Genomic DNA, 23,676 nt, shown 5'->3' on the forward strand with positions numbered 1-23,676 from the left:
ATTTTGTCTTTTGTTTAGTTTTTTCCTCAACGTCCTATCTATTATTTGAAATGTGTATCATTATTCTATCTGTCTCTGAGGCGCTCTGAAATGTGCATTCTCTGCTAAGCTGAGCAATGGATTGGAATATGTGTCTGACGTTGCACGGTATACCGAAACTTCAGCACTTTTTCGGTACTTAAAAAAATAAAAATAAAAATAAACGGTTCGCTATTGGAATTTTCCGACGTTCGGTAGTTTTGTGTCAAATGTAAAAGCCAGGGAACTGTATCTCCCGCATTACTGATTGAGAGGATGAAAAGTAATTTGTCAGAATCTTCGCTAGATGGCAGTAGCAACTAAGGTTGGCAAGTGAGGTGACCTGCTCTTGTGCATTCTTCGTGGTTGATACAGGGCAATCTTAGACTCAGTTCACTTCAGTAGCAATAGCTGTTCTAATTTGTAAATATTTTATTATAGGAAGTGCTGTATTGTTATTGAAACATGCAGTTTTTAGATCTATTTTAAAGTGAAAGACCTGTTTAAAGATAATTTACTTTACAACTGTTTAATTTTTGAAATATATTTAATATAGTTTTCTATGGTTTAGTGTTGTAACACTATAGGCCTATGCTTATTGATATGTTTTTAATAATCCGTGAATTCGAAAATGAGGTCAACCCTTGTGGACATTACGTTTCTGATCTATTAAGGTAATTTCATTATCGTTAGGTACCGAGTATTGAATCAGTATCGTTTCAGTATTAATTATTGTAATACTAAACTTAGTATCAGTATCAAAGTCAAAATTTTGGTATCGTGACAACACTAGTGTGATGCCTTTTTTAGTTACAGCATGGAAGCGCTGCAGCTGTACAAACACGCCAGGCCATATGTGCGTTACGACATGCCATCTAAGTGTTACGACATCCCATCTAAGCGTTACGACATAGTAAAGGCCTTCACGGGAAACGGCCAGGACACATCCACGGCGACGCAACTAAGTCATCCGACAGCGTCTCTTAGCACAAAATTGGCCATAACTCATCAATATTTTATACAATCATCATGATATTCAGTAGATATGTTGGGTGAAGGCATATGATCATGAGGAAAAATCCATTTTAACCTCTTAAGGCACAAGCCAAATTTTGCCAATCCTTGCCCATTTAGGGGGTACCCTATTTAAAGCTTTATAACTCCAGACGTGAACACCACAGAGACTTGAAAAATGGCTTAAATGAAGCAAGACATTTGTACAATTTACAATACTAACACAGATTAGTTTATATTCATAATTTTGGAAGAAATAAAGTGCCACAAATGCAATTGTTTTGACAAAAAATCCAAAATAAATTTGCACTTTTTAAGTTCGCAATGAAATACTGCGAGATTGAATATATGCAGGAGGTTAAACTATACATGTGCTAGGTCAAAAACTTCTTGACCACAAGTTCATAAAATCTAAGGGTGGATATGTAGAACTACTATAGATGTATGAAGCAAAAACTAAGCAGTGTACCCAGCATCTCCAAATCTATCCAAAATGTCTAAATTATGCATTGCTGTAAATCATAACATATCCATGTATTTCACTACAAATCAACTGTTTTGAGTCAAGAAAATCACTGTTGCATAATTTTCAAATGGGAATTACAAGCTTTCAGTCAGTACAGTGGTCTAAAATAGCTAGGTGTCCAGAAACATATCCAAAATCTCTCCAAAACTGAATAAAATGTTTTTTGTCCATTATAAAGCATCTAAATGAGCCCCTTATGAGGGTTTAAGATGAAACATTGCTATCAGATTAAAAAAATAATGCAAAAACATTGTCACACAATGCGGTACAGTACCTAAATGTGTAATAATTAACTCGTGTGTATTTCTATACTCTGTACTCTCGTATGTTTTATTGTATGGGGATGAGACAACATGAAAACAATTTTCACCCGTCCACCACGTTTTGGCAATGTTCCAGCTCTGACGTCATCACTGTTGCATGCTTCGCAAAAACTATTACACTTCCGTCTAACGCTTACATTACAGTGTGAAATATTTACATTATATAACACCACTAACCTATTTAAAAATACTCAATTTCAAAAAGAACGTATATAACCGAAATATTTTGAACGATAATACTTACATAGCAATGGTGAAATCTCCTCTATGTTCAGTACATAGAGACAGAGAGACAGTATCAATTATATTGTTCTATTCGCTTCTGTTTTGCTCCAGAAAACGATGTCAGCTAGGTCTATCAGCAAACATATGGCTTAGCTATGTTCAGAAGTCCTCAATATAAAAGTATTTTCCAAGAAATTACGAAATATCCTTGAACATGTTTCGTTAGGTGCATCGTATTTGTCTGCTAACAGAGTGTGATTGCGTAAGTGAATGCTATGCTAAGAATATTTTCTGTTACGCTGACCTATAAAACGCTATTCCGAAAGCAGAATTAGACATGTTATACATCGTTAGAAAGCTTATACTCTCGCCTACCGAGTAAATGAATTGTAAATCTAGTCAGACTGTACTAAAAAGGGCGACGACGCCGTAAACAACAGGTGTGGTGTTACGCACAGCTATTTTGGAAGATACCCAGGCGTCACAGATGCGCCTATATTTCCCAAACGGATTGTCCAAGACAATATATGACCACGCAGTCTCAAAAGGGACATCTCTACACGTAAAACCAACAGTAAGGTTTTATATTTATTCAATATTTAGTCCCAGATATTGACTGTAGAATGACATGGTATCATTTTTAAAAACTTTTTCTCGTTTATTTTGTTATTCAGTGAGCAGCGTTTTCACTGCTGTATAGGCATATCTTAGGGCTATTGTCGGGTTTATCTTGTTGCTATGACGGAATACGATTTTTTAGTGGTGAAAGAATATTTTTATGAATGCCAAGATAGACAATATTGTCCATTATGTCAAGGGTGGGGGGTGTTTTTTAGATGAGACTGCAGGGAGGGGGTGTGTGTTAAATGAACGACGGGAGCGACAATGGTGGGGCTGCGAAACTCCGTTTTCGGCATAGTTGTCATGTATCGTCTACTAATGAAACGGAAACAACGCGTTTCTGTTTTCATCTCACACTTTGGTTGCAGTAGCACCGAATGTTTCAGTTTAGTAATTTAGGCACGCGGGCTGTGCGCTAAGAGGTTAAAATCGCTCCACAGGGTGGAGATGGTGCCAGTGCTTGGACCCCTTTAATTATTAGTGTGGTTGCCTTAGGCAACCTCACTACTATTATCGCACATATTATTATTATTCTTTCCACCCATTTTTTGGACCGCTACTCCTCCCAGAGTTTTCGCACCACATACACGTGCCATATGTCAAATTGACCGACTTCATCGGGAATGGTGTGCTATTACTTTGTGGAAAGTTTCACTGCATGGTTTTTGAGAAATATGACTTTTTATGCCCAATTTTTTCCTATAGAGACGAATGGAGAATGTGACGTCATGCATATGCGAACGGTGAAGTTACAGCATTGGTCGGCTTAGCATCTACAGGAAATGTAGAATCCAGATGCGGTGCATATCTCTCTTTTGTCGTAATTACAGAAAACACACATTCGTAAACCTCAAATGCTTTATACCACAATTTAGATAAGACCTTGACGAAGACGTACATGCACGGATTGTGTTGTTCAAACGAGGTTTCCTGGCGACTTAGCCACCAGAAAGGATATAGCCGAATGTGGAAGTGAACGCGATAAAACGGTATTCCAAATGAAAAATTACACATGAAAACGCTGTCAGCTAGGTATATCAACAAACATATGGTTTAGGCATACCCAGAAGTCCTCAATAATAATAGTATTTCACAAGATATTACGCAAATTCGTTGACGACGTTTCGTCAGGTCCAACGTCTTTGAATGCTAGTGCTAACAAAGAGCGCATGCATTTATTGCGATGATGAGAAAACTTTCGGTTGACCAAAAAAAACGATTTTCCAAAACCAAAAATAGACGTGCTGTTATACATGGTTAGAAAGCTTATGCTCTCACCTACTGAATAAACGAATTCTCAAACAAGCCAGACTGTACTAAAAAGTGGAACAACGCCGTCAACAACACGTGTGCAGCAGCTTCTGGTCCGGTCTTACTCCAGAAAAAGACGTCAGCTTGTAATACCACACATACTGCATTGAGTGTTCTGTAACTTTGTAGTACCAACTGGCTTTATCTACACTTCATCGATCCAACAGGTGATAGAATAAGTTTTCTAACTATGTATAATATGTCACATTTTACTTTTGTAGTACCGTTTTATATTCCAGCGAGTTGGAAACTTTGGTCTCTTTATAACTGCATTGAGGCTGACAGGTAATAGACTATCCTCTGTCTATGAGTTGGTATCTAAGGTAACAGATTAAACTCTGAATTGAAGCCCAGTTAAATGTTTTTAGTTGTATGGTACAAATGAGCTGAACTTAACGTAAAACCATCAATAAATCACATTAATCTCCCTAGACCTGTCTTGCTTTTTAAAATGGTGCGGTCGTGCAGTGTAGATATAGGGTTTTTCCAAGACCCTCTGAACTGGCCAGCTAGCTTTGTGACTCGCCGTCACTCGTCACAGCATACCTTGAGTAAAACGCTGATGTCAAGTATTGATGAAGGATTAATTTAGCTCTGAATACGTGCGTTGCAAATGAACTCGTTGCCGTGATGTTATATCATGTATACCATACTATGTCTCTGCTCATGCTACAGAAACTGTTCACTCCGTTCAGCACAAAGTCGACTTTGCGTTGGCGGAAACCACACTTCACAATTTCTGCAGGAATTGTCTAGTTAGTGTGGTTGCCTTAGGCAAACACACTATTATTATTGCACATATTTAGTGTGGTTGCCTTAGGCAAGCACACTATTATTATTGCACATATTATTAGTGTGGTTGCCTTAGGGCAACTACACTACTATTATTGCACATATTATTAGTGTGGTTGCCTTAGGGCAACTACACTATTATTATTGCACATATTATTATTAGTGTGGTTGCCTTAGGGCAACTACACTATTATTATTGCACATATTATTATTATTATTAGTGTGGTTGCCTCAGGCAACTACACTATTATTATCGCACATATTATTAGTGTGGTTGCCTTAGGGCAACTACACTATTATTATTGCACATATTATTATTATTAGTGTGGTTGCCTTAGGGCAACTACACTATTATTATTGCACATATTTAGTGTGGTTGCCTTAGGGCAGGGGTGTCAAACTCATTTTTACCGAGGGCCACATCAGCATAATGGTTGCCCTCAAAGGGCCAGATGTAACTGTAAGACAGTATAAATGTAACTAAATGTCACCAAATATAATGTAAAATAAATGTAACTACTCCGTAATATATTGTTAAATAACTTTCTGTATTTATTACTTAAAGTTACAAATATTACATATGCATTTGCATAGATGTAAAAAAAAGTGTTTGCTTGTTGCTCTGTTACTATAACATAAATCCTTTTAATTTATCAGGTTAAGAAACCCACATTACTTTATTTATCAATGATCAAACTATTCACAGAAAAATATTAAAACACAAGTTAAGACATTAACTTTCTTCAAAAGAATTTTGTCACAGTCGAGAGGGTCAGAATAACGTACAACCAACTATAGTGAGCTGCTAAGAACATGTGTGACAGATGTAGCATTTTACAAAAACAAATGGCTGCACACAGCCTTGCAGGAGTAAACATTTGTCTGCATAAACCTGTAAACAACAAATACATTACTACACAAAAAGCAGTATATGTAATAAACTCAAAATAATAAAATAGGGTTGTCTCAGTTCACAACTAGGAGTTGAAAATGATGAGGATATGCTCCCTGTCCTTGAACACACCAAGTGGATCCCCTCCACCATCCTCATCCATTGATCATGTTCTGAAAACAACAAACACAAAACAAAATGCAAGAACAATCACTAAATTGCACTCAGTTTAACTATTCTTATTTTTGGTTGAAATACATTTTATCATATTTTAATTAGGTTTTTAAAAATACTTACCAATGTGTTTTCTGGCCAGATGTCTGACACCGTTTTCCTTTGGCCAGTGTGTCAATGTCTGGTTTTAGCTCTTGTGCTGTGGCAATCCGTAAAACAGCGTGGAGGTTGTCATCAGTGATGCGTGATCTGTGCTTGGTTTTGTTTAGATTCATTATTGAAAACATCTGTTCGCACAGATAGGTGCTCCCAAACATAGACAGAACACGGGCAGCATGAAGTCGAAGCTGTGGCATCACACCAGGGGGCAGTAGACGGTAAAAGTCCTCAATTGCAGCATCCTGGAACTTTGCTCTCAGGCCACTGTCGCTTTGAAGCTCGATTAACTCCAGCTGAAGGTGATGGGGTGCACTGCTGACGTCGGTGGTGAAAGGACTGGCAAAGATGGCAAAGCCCGAGTGCTGTGCTTTGAAGTCAGAGAAGCGCCGATCAAACTCATTCATTAACCGGCTCAGTTTGGTAGCCAACCGGGCACATGAAAAAGCATCGGGAACTGAGGCTGAGATGCTCTGACAAACAGAAAAGTGGGCAAGATTGTCCTGTTCCACTTGGCACTTCCATAGGTCAAGTTTACGCTGGAAACATGTGATCATGTCGGACATCTGCGTGATGACTTGTTTGCGTCCCTGCGGCTTCTGATTCAGTTGGGCGAGATGCTCAGTTATGTCACATAACATAGCAAAATCACACAGCCAGTTTGGATCTGACAGTTCGGACAAGGGTTTTCCTTTACTCTGCATGAAAAGAGCAATATCTTCCCTAAGCTCAAAAAATCGTTTGAGGATTTTGCTCCTACTCAGCCACCTCACTTCTGTATGGTACGGCACGTCTCCGTACTCCGAGCCCATCTCCTGCAAGAACAGCTGGAACTGGCGGTGATTCAGGCCACGCGCCCGAATGAAGTTCACTGTTTTCATGACCGTGGTCATTATATCATCCATCCCCAGCACCTTTCCACACAAAGCTTCTTGATGGATAATGCAATGATACGTTATCAGAGGCGTGTGACAGTTACTTTTTTGCATTTTCTCCTTCATTAGTCCAACCAAGCCCGCTTTTCCTCCACACATTGCAGGCGCACCATCTGTAGTTAATCCCACCAACTTTTCCCAGGGCAATCCAGTTTTACTTACGGACTTCTCCACCGCATCATAAATGTCCCGTCCCGTTGTGGTCCCATGCATGGCAGCTACATCCAAGAGCTCCTCGGTGACAGAGAGGTCCGACTTCACGCCTCTAATAAAAATGGATAGCTGTGCCATATCCGTGTTGTCTGTACTTTCATCAACCGCTAATGAAAAAGCGGTGTAACTGCGTGACTCTTCGGCCAGCTGTGTTGACAGGTTTGCTGCTAGCTCCTTGACTCGGTCCGCAATGGTGTTTCTTGACAAACTGACATTTTTAAAAGTCTGTATCTGGTCGGGGCACACCTGCTCACACACCTTCAGCATGCACTGCTTCAAAAACGCACCCTCTGAAAAAGACTTTGAAGCGCGGGCGATTTCTTCAGCCACCATAAAGCTAGCTTTCACTGCTGCATCGTTTTTGGTTGTGGCTTTGGTGAACAAATTCTGCTGCGATCGCAGTTTGCCTTTTAGTTCTTTGACAATTTGTTGTCTTTCATGAAGGCTAACTTTGGCATACTTGGCTCCGTGTTTGGTGTCAAAGTGTCGACGTAGATTGTATTCTTTGACGACCGACACCGCCTCATAACACAAAAGACATACCGGTTTTTCTCCGTGAAGCACAAACATGTATTCGCCTTCCCATCTTTCTTGAAACTGCCTTCCATCTGCATCAATCTTTCTCTTCCTGGACATTTCGGGGTCAATTGCGGATATTCTCAATTTCACTTGTAGCATTAATTAAACACCTGCGATCTAGTGGCGGGATGCCGTCACTTCGCGGGTAAAAATCACCATGCATTGTGGGAAATGTAGTTTATGGTCAATGCACGCTTTAAAGCAGCATAGACCTATTTTAAGACAGATTTTAAGACCAATTAAGCACTCGCGGGCCACATAAAATGCCGTGGCGGGCCACATCTGGCCCGCGGGCCTTGAGTTTGACACATGTGCCTTAGGGCAACTACACTATTATTATTGCACATATTATTAGTGTGGTTGCCTTAGGGCAACTACACTATTATTATTGCACATATTATTATTAGTGTGGTTGCCTTAGGGCAACTACACTATTATTATTGCACATATTATTATTATTAGTGTGGTTGCCTTAGGGCAACTACACTATTATTATTGCACATATTATTATTATTAGTGTGGTTGCCTTAGGGCAACTACACTATTATTATTGCACATATTTATTATTAGTGTGGTTGCCTTAGGGCAACTACACTATTATTATTAGTGTGGTTGCCTTAGGGCAACTACACTATTATTATTGCACATATTATTATTATTAGTGTGGTTGCCTTAGGGCAACTACACTATTATTATTGCACATATTATTATTAGTGTGGTTGCCTTAGGGCAACTACACTATTATTATTGCACATATTATTAGTGTGGTTGCCTTAGGGCAACTACACTATTATTATTGCACATATTATTTAGTGTGGTTGCCTTAGGGCAACTACACTATTATTATTGCACATATTATTATTAGTGTGGTTGCCTTAGGGCAACTACACTATTATTATTGCACATATTATTATTAGTGTGGTTGCCTTAGGGCAACTACACTATTATTATTGCACATATTATTATTATTAGTGTGGTTGCCTTAGGGCAACTACACTATTATTATTGCACATATTATTTATTTATTATTATTATTATTATTATTATTCCACCCATTTTTTGGACCGCTACTCCTCCCAGAGATTTCACACCACATACACGTGCCATATGTCAAAATGACCGGCTTCTTTGGGAATCGTGTGCTATTACTTTGTGGAAAGTTTCGCTGCACGGTTTTTGAGAAATATTAATTTTTATGCCCAATTTTTCCCCATAGAGATGAATGGAGAAGGTGACGTCATTCATATGCGAACGGTGAAGTTACAGCATTGGTCGGCTTTGCACACGTGATGCGGTCAGCTCTACGGTCTCAGCAGCCAGGATAGGAATTAGCTGATTGCGGAAGTGAAAGAACGATATTCAAAATGAAAAATTACAAATGAAAACGCTGTCAGCTAGGTATATCAACAAACATATGGCTTAGGCATACCCAGAAGTCCTCAATAATAATAGTATTTCACGAGATATTACGCAAATTCGTTGACGACGTTTCGTCACATGCAGCGTCTTAGAATGCTAGTGCTAACAAACAGTCATGGCTTTAATGCGATAATGAGAGCACTTTCGGTTGACCTAAAAAACGATATTCTAAAACCAAAACAGACGTGCTGTTATACCTGGTTAGAAAGCTTATGCTCTCAGCTACTGAATAAACGAATTTTCAAACAAGCCAGACTTTGCGTATTTGCATGCTAGTGCTAACAAAGAGCGAATACGTTCTATGACATGATGACATAGCTTTCGGTTGACCTAAAAAAACGATATTAAAAAACAAAATAGGACGATGTGTATTACCTGGTTAAAAGCATGCCCAGCTCTGATAAACGTTCAACAAGACTTTTTCTAGTAAAGACAGATTTTAAGACATAACTTCGGTTGCCAACATAAACATGCGTGTGGAGCACTGCGAGCAGCGCTTGAAGTTTGACACATTTTAGTCGGCAACAACCAGCTACTTATCTATTGCGCTACATATTATTGTGCTGGTTTCTAGGGAACATTAATTCTGAATTGGCACATTAATGTTTTATTTGAATGGTAAATGAGCTGAACTTAACGTAAACCACTAATCAATCACATTATTGCTACCTGTCTTGCTTTTAAATGGGCGTTGTGCAGTGAGAATAACGTTTTCCAAGACCCTCGAGTTGCCTACTTATGATTCGCCGTGCCTCGTCACCAGCATACCGTTGGAACGCTGATTTCAAGTATTGAGAAGGGTTATTTAGGCCTCCTGAATATGTGTGTTGCAAATGAACTTTGCGTGATGCTATATCATGTATCCATCTATGTGTTGCCTAGCATACACTTGTTTAGCACAATTATTATTTGTGTGCCGGGCAACTACAATTTGCAATTTATTAGTGTGGTTGCCTTAGGCACTACACTATTTATTGCACATATTATTAGTGTGGTTGCCTTAGGGCAACTACACTATTATTATTGCACATATTATTATGTGTGGTTGCCTTAGGCAACTACACTATTATTATTGCACAATTATTATTAGTGTGGTTGCCTTAGGGCAACTACACTATTATTATTGCACATATTATTATTATAGTGTGGTTGCCTTAGGGCAACTACACTATTATTATGCACATATTATTATTAGTGTGGTTGCCTTAGGGCAACTACACTATTATTATTGCACATATTATTATTATTATTATTATTATTATATATTCCACCCATTTTTGGACCGCTACTCCTCCCAGAGTTTCACACCACATACACGTACCATATGTCAAAATGACCAGCTTCATTGGGAATTGTGTGCTATTACTTTGTGGAAAGTTTCGCTGCACGGTTTTTGAGAAATATTAATTTTATGCCCAATTTTTCCCCATAGAGATGAATGGAGAAGGTGACGTCATTCATATGCGAACGGTGAAGTTACAGCATTGGTCGGCTTTGCACACGTGATGCGGTCAGCTCTACGGTCTCAGCAGCAGGATAGGAATAGCTGATTGCGGAAGTGAAAGAACGATATTCAAATGAAAAATTACAAATGAAAACGCTGTCAGCTAGGTATATCAACAAACATATGGCTTAGGCATACCCAGAAGTCCTCAATAATAATAGTATTTCACGAGATATTACGCAATTCGTTGACGACGTTTCGTCACATGCAGCGTCTTAGAATGCTAGTGCTAACAAACAGTCATGGCTTTAATGCGATAATGAGAGCACTTTCGGTTGACCTAAAAAAACGATATTAAAACCAAAAACGACGTGCTGTTATACCTGGTTAGAAAGCTATGCTCTCAGCTACTGAATAAACGAATTTTCAAACAAGCCAGACTTTGCGTATTTGCATGCTAGTGCTAACAAAGAGCGAATACGTTCTATGACATGATGACATAGCTTTCGGTTGACCTAAAAAACGATATTAAAAAACAAAAATAGACGTGCTGTTATACCTGGTTAGAAAGCTTATGCTCTCAGCTACTGAATAACGATTTCAAACAGCCAGACTTTGCGTATTGCATGCAGTGCTAAAAAGCGAATACGTTCTATGACATGATGAATAGCTTCGGTTGACCTAAAACGATATTAAAAAACAAAATATGCTGTTATACCTGGTTAGAAGCTTATGCTCTCAGCTACTGAATAACGATTTCGAACAAGCGACTTTACTAAAAGTACACAGCGTCACAGCACGTTTCAGCACTTCAGGTCCGGTCTAACTCCAGAAATTTGGGTCGGCTAACACGTAGTAGGCTATCCTGTGTCTATGAGTTCGTATCTAAGGTAACAGATTAAATTCTGAATTGCAGCACAGTTAAATGTTTTTATTTGAATGGTAAAAATGAGCTGAACTTAACGTAAAACCATAAATCAATCACATTAATCTCCCTAGCCCTGTCTTGCTTTTTAAAATGGAGCGGTTGTGCAGTGCAGATATAACGTTTTCCAAGACCCTCTGAAGTGGCCAGCTAGCTTTATGATTCGCCGTCACTCGTCACAGCATACCGTGAGTAAATCGCTGATCTCAAGTATTGATGAAGGGTTAATTTAGCTCTGAATACGTGTGTTGCAAATGAACTCGTTGCCGTGATGTTATATCATGTATACCATACTATGTCTCTGCTCATGCTACAGAAACTGTTCGCTCCGTTCAGCACAAAGTTGACTTTGCGTTGGCGGCAACCACACATCACAATTTCTGCAGGAATTGTCTAGTTAGTGTGGTTGCCTTAGGGCAACTACACTATTATTATTGCACATATTCTTTATTAGTGTGGTTGCCTTAGGGCAACTACACTATTATTATTGCACATATTATTATTATTTATTATTTATTCCGCCCGTTTTTGGACCCTCTCTCTCCCAGAGTTTTCGCACCACATACACGTGGAATATGTCAAATCGAGCGGCTTGATCGGGAATGGTGTGCTATTACTTTGTGGAAAGATTGGTTGCACGGTTTTTGAAAAATTTGAATTTTTGTTTGCAATTTTTCCCATAGAGAATGAATGGCGGAATGTTCACCTTTGTGATGTCACAATGCTCTGTCTTCTCACCCTTGTGATGTCACAATGCCCTGTCTTCTGGCAGCAGTACTCTGGTCTCTCTCTAGATTTGAACATTCGGCCATTCATCTCTATGGGGAAAAATTGCCCACAAATTGTGCAATGCCTCATTGGACATGGTAGAGAGTCCTTTGTCCATTGGTGGAGATCAGCCTTACCCCCTTCCTGATTGGCCGATGTTTGATATTTCATAACTTTTGAACCGTTTGTCATAGAGAACTATGGGTCGCGTCATTGGACTCAGTAAAGACCTAGCAACCGCCTAGAACTCCATAGCAACACCCTAGCAACCCTAGCAACCATCTAGAACACCCTAGCAACGGCCTAGAACTCCATAGCAACCACCTAACAACACACTAGCAACCACCTGGAACACCATAGCAAATGCCTGTCAACACCCTAGCAACCGCAATAACACCATAGCAACCACCTAGCAACACCCTTGCAACCACCTAGAACTCCATAGCAACCACATAGCAACCATAGCAACCACTTAGAATACCCTAGCAACCCCTAGAAACACCCTAGCAACCACCTATAACTCCATAGCACCCACCTAGCAACATCCTAGCAACCACCTAGAATACCCTAGCAACACCCTAGCAACCGCCTATAACTCCATAGCAACCGCCTAGCAACACCCTAGCAACCACCTAGTACTCCATAGCAACCACTTAGCAACACCCTAGCAACCGCCTAGAACTCCATAGCAACCACCTAGCAAAACCCTAGCAACACCCTAGCAACCACCTAGAACTCCATAGCAAATGCCTAGCAACACCCTAGCAACGGCCTAGAACTCCATAGCAACCACCTAGCAACACCATAGCAACCACCTAGAACTCCATAGCAACCACCTAGCAACATCCTAGCAACCACTTCGAATACCCTAGCAACCCACTAGCAACACCCTAGCAACCACCTAGAACTCCATAGCAACCCCCTAGCAACCCCCTAGCAACCGGCTCTAACTCCATAGCAACGACCTAGCAACCCATAACAACCAGCTAGAAAACCCTAGCAACCATCTAGAATTCTATAGCAACCACCTGGAACACCATAGCAAATGCCTAGCAACACCCTAGCAACCGCCTATAACTCCATAGCAACCACCTAGCAACATCCTAGCAACCACTTAGAATACCCTAGCAACCACCTAGCAACACTCTAGCAACCACCTGGAACACCATAGCAACCACCTAGCACACCCTAGCAACAATCTGGAACACCATAACAACTGCCTAGCAACACCCTAGCAACCACATGGAACACCATAGCAACGACCTAGCAACACCCTAGCAACCACCTAGAACTCCATAGCAACCACCTAGCAACACCCTAGCAACCGCCTAGAACTCCATAGCAACCAGCTAGCAACACCATAGCAACCGCCTAGAACTCCATAGCAACCACCTCGCAACACCCTAGCAACCACCTAGAACTCCATAGCAACCACCTAGCAACACCCTAGCAACGGCCTAGAACTCCATAGCAACCACCTAGCAACACCATAGCAACTGCCTAGAACGCCATAGCAACCACCTAGCAACACCCTAGCAACCACCTAGCAACGCCTAGAACTCCATGGCAACCACCTAGCAACACCCTAGCTACCACCTGGAACACCATAGCAACCACCTAGCACACCCTAGCAACCACTTGGAACACCATAAGCTAGCCCTAGCTAACACCATAGCAACCACCTGGAACACCTAGCAACCACCTGAACCCTAGCAACCGACCTAGCAACCACACACCTAGCAACCACCTAGAACTCCATAGCAACCACCTAGCAATGCCCTAGCAACCACCTGGAGCTCAATAGCAACCACCTGAAACTCCATAGCAACCACCTAGCACCACCCTTGCGACCGCCTAGAATTCCATGAAACCACTTAGAACTCCATAGAACCACCTAGCAACACCCTAGCAACTGCCTCAGACATCATAGCAACTACCTACCACTGTTCACTCCGTTCAGCACAAAGTCGACTTTGCGTTGGCGGCAACCACACTTCACAATTTCTGCAGGAATTGTCTAGTTTATTATTATTATTATTCCACCCATTTTTTGGACCGCTACTCCTCCCAGAGTTTTCGCACCACATACACGTGCAATATGTCAAATCGAGCGGCCTGATCGGGAATGGTGTGCTATTACTTTTTGGAAAGTTTGGGTGGACGGTTTTTGAAAAATTTGAATTTTTGTGGGCAATTTTTCCCATAGAGAATGAATGGCGGAATGTTCACCTTTGTGATGTCACAATGCTCTATCTTCTCACCCTTGTGATGTCACAATGGTCTGTCTTCTAGCAGCAGTACTCTGGTCTCTCTCTAGATTTGAACATTCTGCCATTCATATCTATAGGGAAAAAATGTCCACAAATTGTGCAATGCCTCATTGGCCATGGTAGAAAGTCCCATGTCCATTGGTGTAGATCAGCCTCGCCCCCCTTCCTGATTGGCCGATGTTTGATATTCCATATCTTTTGATCCGTTTATCATAGAGAACTATGGGTCACGACTTTGGACTCAGTAAAGACCTAGCAACCGCCTCAAACTCCATAGCAACCCCCTAGCAATATCCTAGCAACCGGCTCGAACTCCATAGCAACGACCTAGCAACACCATAACAACCAGCTAGAACACCCTAGCAACCGTCTAGAATTCCATAGCAACCACCTGGAACACCATAGCAAATGCTTAGCAATGCCCTAGCAACCGGCTATAACTCCATAGCAACCAACTAGCAACATCCTAGCAACCACTTAGAATACCCTAGCAAGCACCTAGCAACACCCTAGCAACCACCTGGAACACCATAGCAACCACCTAGCAACACCCTAGCAACAATCTGGAACACCATAACAACTGCCTAGCAACACCCTTGCAACCACATGGAACACCATAGCAACGACCTAGCAACACCCTAGCAACCACCTAGAACTCCATAGCAACCACCTAGCAACACCCTAGCAACCGCCTAGAACTCCATAGCAACCACCTAGCAACACCATAGCAACCGCCTAGAACTCCATAGCAACCACCTAGCAACACCCTAGCAACCACCTAGAACTCCATAGCAACCACCTAGCAACACCCTAGCAACGGCCTAGAACTCCATGGCAACCACCTAGCAACACCATAGCAACTGCCTAGAACTCCATAGCAACCACCTAGAACTCCATAGCAACCACCTAGCAACACACTAGCAACCGCCTAGAACTCTATAGCAACCCCCTAGCAACATCCTAGCAACCGGCTCGAACTCCATAGCAACGACCTAGCAACACCATAACAACCAGCTAGAACACCCTAGCAACCGTCTAGAATTCCATAGCAACCACCTGGAACACCATAGCAAATGCCTAGCAATGCCCTAGCAACCGGCTATAACTCCATAGCAACCACCTAGCAACATCCTAGCAACCACTTAGAATACCCTAGCAAGCACCTAGCAACACCCTAGCAACCACCTGGTAAACCATAGCAACCGCCTAGCAACAACCTAGCAACAATCTGGAGCACCATAACAACTGCCTAGCAACACCCTAGCAACCACCTGGAACACCATAGCAATGACCTAGCGACACCCTAACAACCGCCTATAACTCCATAGCAACCACCTAGCAAAACCCTAGCAACCACCTAGAACTCCATAGCAACCACCTAGCAACACCCTAGCAACCGCCTAGAACTCCATAGCAACCACCTAGCAACACCCTAGCAACCACCTAGAACTCCATAGCAACCACCTAGCAACATCCTAGCAACCACCTAGAATACCCTAGCAACACCCTAGAAACACCCTAGCAACCACCTATAACTCCATAGCAACCACCTAGCAACATCCTAGCAACCACCTAGAATACCCTAGCAACACCCTAGCAACCGCCTATAACTCCATAGCAACCACCTAGCAACACCCTAGCAACGGCCTAGAACTCCATAGCAACCACCTAGCAACACCCTAGCAACCGCCTAGAACTCCATAGCAACCACCTAGCAACACCCTAGCAACACCCTAGCAACCACCTAGAACTCCATAGCAACCACCTAGCAACACCCTAGCAACGGCCTAGAACTCCATAGCAACCACCTAGCAACACCCTAGCAACCGCCTAGAACTCCATAGCAACCACCTAGCAACACCCTAGCAACACCCTAGCAACCACCTAGAACTCCATAGCAACCACCTAGCAACACCATAGCAACCACCTAGAACTCCATAGCAACCACCTAGCAACATCCTAGCAACCACTTCGAAAACCCTAGCAACCCCCTAGCAACACCCTAGCAACCACCTAGAACTCCATAGCAACCACCTAGCAACACCCTAGCAACCGCCTAGAACTCCATAGCAACCACCTAGCATCACCATAGCAACCGCCTAGAACTGAAGCCAGACTTTACTAAAAAGTACAACAACGCCGTCAACAGCACGTGTGCAGCAGCTTCAGGTCCGGTCTAACTCCAGAAATTTGGGTCGGCTAACACGTAGTAGGCTATCCTGTGTCTATGAGTTCGTATCTAAGGTAACAGATTAAACTCTGAATTGCAGCACAGTTAAATGTTTTTATTTGAATGGTAAAAATGAGCTGAACTTAACGTAAAACCATAAATCAATCACATTAATCTCCCTAGCCCTGTCTTGCTTTTTGAAATGGAGCGGTTGTGCAGTGCAGATATAACGTTTTTCCAAGACCCTCTGAAGTGGCCAGCTAGCTTTATGATTCGCCGTCACTCGTCACAGCATACCGTGAGTAAATCGCTGATCTCAAGTATTGATGAAGGGTTAATTTAGCTCTGAATACGTGTGTTGCAAATGAACTCGTTGCCGTGATGTTATATCATGTATACCATACTATGTCTCTGCTCATGCTACAGAAACTGTTCGCTCCGTTCAGCACAAAGTTGACTTTGCGTTGGCGGCAACCACACATCACAATTTCTGCAGGAATTGTCTAGTTATTATTATTATTCTTTCCGCCTGTTTTTTGGACCGCTACTCCTCCCAGAGTTCTCACACCACATACACCTGCAATATGTCAAATCGAGCGGCTTGATCGGGAATGGTGTGCTATTACTTTGTGGAAAGATTGGTTGCACGGTTTTTGAAAAATTTGAATTTTTGTGGGCAATTTTTCCCCATAGGGAATGAATGGCGGAATGTTCACCCTTGTGATGTCACAATGCTCTGTCTTCTCACCCTTGTGATGTCACAATGCCCCGTCTTCTAGCAGCAGTACTCTGGTCTCTCTCTAGATTTGAACATTCTGCCATTCATCTCTAGGGGGAAAAATTGCCCACAAATTGTACAATGCCTCATTGGACATAGTAGAGAGTCCTTTGTCCATTGGTGTAGATCAGCCTTGCCCCCCTTCCTGATTGGCCGATGTTTGATATTTCATAACTTTTGAACCGTTTGTCATAGAGAACTATGGGTCGCGTCATTGGAATCAGTAAAGACCTAGCAACCGCCTAGAACTCAATAGCAACCCCCTAGCAACACCCTAACAACCACCTAGAACACCCTAGCAACGGCCTAGAACTCCATAGCAACCACCTAACAACACACTAGCAAACACCTGGAACACCATAGCAAATGCCTGGCAACACCCTAGAAACCGGCTATAATGCCATAGCAACCACCTAGCAACACCATAGTAACCACCTAGAACACCATAGCAACCACCTAGCAACACCCTAGCAACCACCTGGAACACCATAGCAACCACCTAGCAACACCCTAGCAACAATCTGGAACACCATAACGACTGCCTAGCAACACCCTAGCAACCACATGGAACACCATAGCAACGACCTAGCAACACCCTAACAACCACCTGGAACACCATAACAACTGCCTAGCAACACCCTAGCAACCGCCTAAAACTCCATAGCAACCACCTAGCAACATCCTAGCAACCACCTAGAATACCCTAGCAACCCCCTAGCAACACCCTAGCAACCACCTAGAAATCCATAGCAACAACCTAACAACACACTAGCAACCACCTGGAACACCATAGCAAATGCCTGGCAACACCCTAGCAACCACCAAGAACTCCATAGCAACCACCTAGCAACCACCTGGAACACCATTACAACAGCCTAGCATCACCCTAGCAACCGCCTATAACTCCATAGCAACTACCTAGTAACACCCTAGCAACCACCTAGAACTCCATAGCAACCACCTAGCAACACCCTAGCAACCACCTAGAACTCCATAGCATCCACCTAGTAACACCATAGCAACCGCCTAGAACTCCATAGCAACCACCTAGCAATACCCTAGCAACGGCCTAGAACTCCATAGCAACCACCTAGCAACACCATAGCAACCACCTGGAACACCATAGCAACCACCTAGCAACACCCTAGCAACCACTTGGAACACCATAACAACTGCCTAGCAACACCCTAGCAACCACCTGGAACACCATTACAACAGCTTAGCATCACCCGAGCAACCGCCTATAACTCCATAGCAACTACCTAGCAACACCCTAGCAACCGCCTATAACTCCATAGCAACCACCTAGCAACATCCTAGCAACCATTTAGAATACCCTAGCAACCACCTAGCAATGCCCTAGCAACCACCTGGAGCTCCATAGCAACCACCTGAAACTCCTTAGCAACCACCTAGCACCACCCTAGCAACCACCTAGAATTCCATGAAACCACCTAGAACTCCATAGAACCACTTAGCAAGACCCTAGCAACTGCCTCAGACATCATAGCAAGTACCTACCACTGTTCACTCCGTTCAGCACTAAGTTGACTGCGTTGGCGGCAACCACACTTCACAATTTCTGCAGGAATTGTCTAGTTATTATTATTATTATTATTATTATTATTCCACCCATTTTTTGGACCGCTACTCCTCCCAGAGTTTTCGCACCACAAACACGTGCAATATGTCAAATCGAGCGGCCTGATCGGGAATGGTGTGCTATTACTTTTTGGAAAGTTTGGGTGGACGGTTTTTGAAAAATTTGAATTTTTGTGGGCAATTTTTCCCATAGAGAATGAATGGCGGAATGTTCACCTTTGTGATGTCACAATGCTCTGTGTTCTCACCCTTGTGATGTCACAATGGTCTGTCTTCTAGCAGCAGTACTCTGGTCTCTCTCTAGATTTGAACATTCTGTCATTCATCTCTATAGGGAAAAAATGCCCACAAATTGTGCAATGCCTCATTGGCCATGGTAGAGAGTCCCTTGTCCATTGGTGTAGATCAGCCTCGCCCCCCTTCCTGATTGGCCGATGTTTGATATTCCATAACTTTTGAACCGTTTGTCATAGAGAACTATTGGTGGCGACATTGGACTCAGTAAAGACCTAGCAACCGCCTAGAACTCCATAGCAACCCCTAGCAACATCCTAGCAACCGGCTCTAACTCCATAGCAACGGCCTAGAACTCCATAGCAACCACCTAACAACACACTAGCAAACACCTGGAACACCATAGCAAATGCCTGGCAACACCCTAGCAACTGGCTATAACGCCATAGCAACCACCTAGCAACACCATAGTAACCAACTAGAACACCATAGCAACCACTTAGCAACACCCTAGCAACCACCTGGAATACCATAGCAACCACCTAGCAACACCCTAGCAACAATCTGGAACACCATAACAACCGCCTAGCAACACCCTAGCAACCACCTGGAACACCATAGCAACCACCTAGCAACACCCTAGCAACAATCTGGAACAATATAACAACTGCCTAGCAACACCCTAGCAACCACATGGAACACCATAGCAACGACCTAGCAACACCCTAGCAACCACCTAGAACTCCATAGCAACCACCTAGCAACACCCTAGCAACCCCCTAGCAACACCCTAGCAACCACCTAGAACTCCATAGCAACCACCTAGCAACAACCTAGCAACCGCCTAGAACTCCATAGCAACCACCTAGCAACACCATAGCAACCGCCTAGAACTCCATAGCAACCACCTAGCAACATCCTAGCAAACACCTGGAACCCAATAGCAACCACCTAGCAACACCCTAGCAACCACCTAGAACTCCATAGCAACCACCTAGCAACACCCTAGCAACGGCCTAGAAATCCATAGCAACCACCTAGCAACACCATAGCAACCACCTAGAACTCCATAGCAACCACCTAGCAACATCCTAGCAACCACTTTGAATACCCAAGCAACCCCCTAGCAACACCCTAGCAACCACCTAGAACGCCATAGCAACCACCTAGCAACACCCTAGCAACCGCCTAGAACTCCAAAGCAACCACCTAGCAACACCATAGCAACCGCCTAGAACTCCATAGCAACCACCTAGCAACACCCTAGCAACCACCTAGAACTCCATAGCAACCACCTAGCAACACCCTAGCAACGGCCTAGAACTCCATAGCAACCACCTAGCAACACCATAGCATCGCCTAGAACTCCATAGCAACCACCTAGCAACACCATAGCAACCGCCTAGAACTCCATAGCAACCACCTAGCAACATCCTAGCAACCACTTAGAATACCCTAGCAACCACCTAGCACCACCCTAGCGACCGCCTAGAATTCCATGAAACCACCTAGAACTCCATAGAACCACCTAGCAACACCCTAGCAACTGCCTCAAACATCATAGCAACTACCTACCACTGTTCACTCTGTTCAACAGAAAGTAGACTTTGCATTGGCGGCAACCACACTTCACAATTTCTGCAGGAATTGTCTAGTTATTATTATTATTCTTTCCGCCTGTTTTTTGGACCGCTACTCCTCCCAGAGTTTTCGCACCACATACACCTGCAATATGTCAAATCGAGCGGCTTGATCGGGAATGGTGTGCTATTACTTTGTGGAAAGATTGGTTGCACGGTTTTTGAAAAATTTGAATTTTTGTAGGCAATTTTTCCCCATAGGGAATGAATGGCGGAATGTTCACCCTTGTGATGTCACAATGCTCCGTCTTCTCACCCTTGTGATGTCACAATGCCCTGTCTTCTAGCAGCAGTTCTCTGGTCTCTCTCTAGATTTGAACATTCTGCCATTCATCTCTATGGGGAAAAATTGCCCACAAATTGTGCAATGCCTCATTGGACATGGTCGAGAGTCCTATGTCCATTGGTGTAGATCAGCCTCGCCCCCCTTCCTGATTGGCCGATGTTTGATATTTCATAACTTTTGAACCGTTTGTCATAGAGAACTCTGGGTCGCATCATTGGACTCAGTAAAGACCTAGCAACGGCCTAGAACTCCATAGAAACCCCCTACCAACCCCATAGCAACTACCTAGAACTGCATAGCAACGGCCTAGAACTCCATAGCAACCACCTAGCAACACCCTAGCAACCACCTAGAACTCCATAGCAACCACCTAGCAACACCCTAGCAACCGCCTAGAACTCCATAGAAACCACCTAGCAACACCATAGCAACCGCCTAGAACTCCATAGCAACAACCTAGCAACAACCTAGCAACCGGCTATTCCTCCATAGCAACAACCTAGCAACACCATAGCAACCCACTAGAACTCCATAGCAACCACCTAGCAACACCCTAGCAACCACCTGGAACACCATAGCAACCACCTAGCAACACCCTAGCAACGACCTGGAACACCATAGCAACCAGCTAGCAACACCATAGCAACCGCCTAGAACTCCATAGCAACCACCTAGCAACACCCTAGCAACCACCTAGCAACACCATATAAACCGCCTAGAACTCCATAGCAACCACCTAGCAACACCCTAGCAACCACCTGGAACACCATAGCAACCACCTAGCAACACCCTAGCAACCACTTGGAACACAATAACAACTGCCTAGCAACACCCTAGCAACCACTAGGAACACCATAGCAACCACCTAGCAACACCCTAGCAACCACCTAGAACTCCATAGCAACCACCTAGCAACCGCCTAGAACCCCATAGCAACCACCTAGCAACACCCTAGCAACGGCCTAGAACTCCGTTACAACCACCTAGCAACACCATAGCAACCACCTAGAACTCCATAGCAACCACCTTGCAACACCCTAGCAACCACCTAGCAACACCATAGCAACCGCCTAGAACTCCATAGCAACCACCTAGCAACCACCTGGAACACCATAGCAATGAGCTAGCAACACCCTAGCAACCACCTGGAACACCATAACAACTGCCTAGCAACACCCTAGCAACTGTCTATAACTCCATAGCAACCACCTAGCAACATCCTAGCAACCACTCAGAATACCCTAGCAACCCCCTAGCAACACCCTAGCAACCAACTATTACTCCATAGCAACCACCTAACAACACACTAGCAACCACCTGGAACACCATAGCAAATGCCTAGCAACACCCTAGCAACCGGCTATAACTCCATAGCAACCACCTAGCAACACCATAGCAACTGCCTAAAACACCATTGCAACCACCTAGCAACACCCTAGCAACCACCTGGAACACCATAGCAACCACCTACCTACACCCTAGCAACCACCTGGAACACCATAACAACTGCCTAGCAACACCCTAACAGCCGCCTATAACTCCATAGCAACCGCTTAGCAACATCCTAGCAACCATCTAGAATACCCTAGCAACACCCTAGCAATCACCTATAACTCCATAGCAAATGCCTAGCAACACCCTAGCAACCACCAAAACTCCATAGCAACCACCTAGCAACATTCTAGCAACCACTTAGAATACCCTAGCAACCACCTAGCAATGCCCTAGCAACCACCTGGAGCTCAATAGCAACCACCTAGAGCTCCATAGAACCACCTAGCAACACCCTAGCAACTGCCTCAGACATCATAGCAACTACCTACCACTGTTCACTTCGTTCAGCACAAAGTCGACTTTGCGTTGGCGGCAACCACACTTCACAATTTCTGCAGGAATTGTCTAGTTATTATTTTTATTTATTCCACGCATTTTTGGACCGCTACTCCTCCCACAGTTTTCGCGCTACATACACGTACAATATGTCAAATCGAGCGGCTTGATCGGGAATGGTGTGCTATTACTTTGTGGAAAGATTGGTGGCACGGTTTTTGAAAAATTTGAATTTTTGTGGGCAATTTTTCCCATAGAGAATGAATGGCGGAATGTTCACCTTTGTGATGTCACAATGCCCTGTCTTCTGGCAGCAGTACTCTGGTCTCTCTCTAGATTTGAACATTCGGCCATTCATCTCTATGGGGAAAAATTGCCCACAATTTGTGCAATGCCTCATTGGACATGGTAAGAGAGTCCTTTGTCCATTGGTGGAGATCAGCCTCGCCCCCCTTCCTGATTGGCCGATGTTTGATATTTCATAACTTTTGAACCGTTTGTCATAGAGAACTATGGGTCGCGTCATTGGAC

The 23,676-nt window shown here is 43.3% G+C and overlaps 1 protein-coding gene across 1 annotated transcript; it reads right to left on the reverse strand.

Moving 5' to 3' along the window:
- Positions 1 to 5,211: 5,211 nt before the first annotated feature.
- LOC135250638 (general transcription factor II-I repeat domain-containing protein 2-like) lies at positions 5,212 to 8,103 on the reverse strand. Its single transcript, XM_064327160.1, has 2 exons — positions 6,020 to 8,103; positions 5,212 to 5,895 (listed from the first exon to the last, which is right to left on the reverse strand). Coding segments are annotated over exons 1-2 (1,860 nt in total). The 5' UTR covers positions 7,879 to 8,103; the 3' UTR covers positions 5,212 to 5,894.
- Positions 8,104 to 23,676: the final 15,573 nt, after the last annotated feature.

Source organism: Anguilla rostrata, chromosome 3, assembly GCF_018555375.3.
Source record: "Anguilla rostrata isolate EN2019 chromosome 3, ASM1855537v3, whole genome shotgun sequence".
In the NCBI taxonomy this organism is placed as follows: domain Eukaryota; kingdom Metazoa; phylum Chordata; class Actinopteri; order Anguilliformes; family Anguillidae; genus Anguilla; species Anguilla rostrata.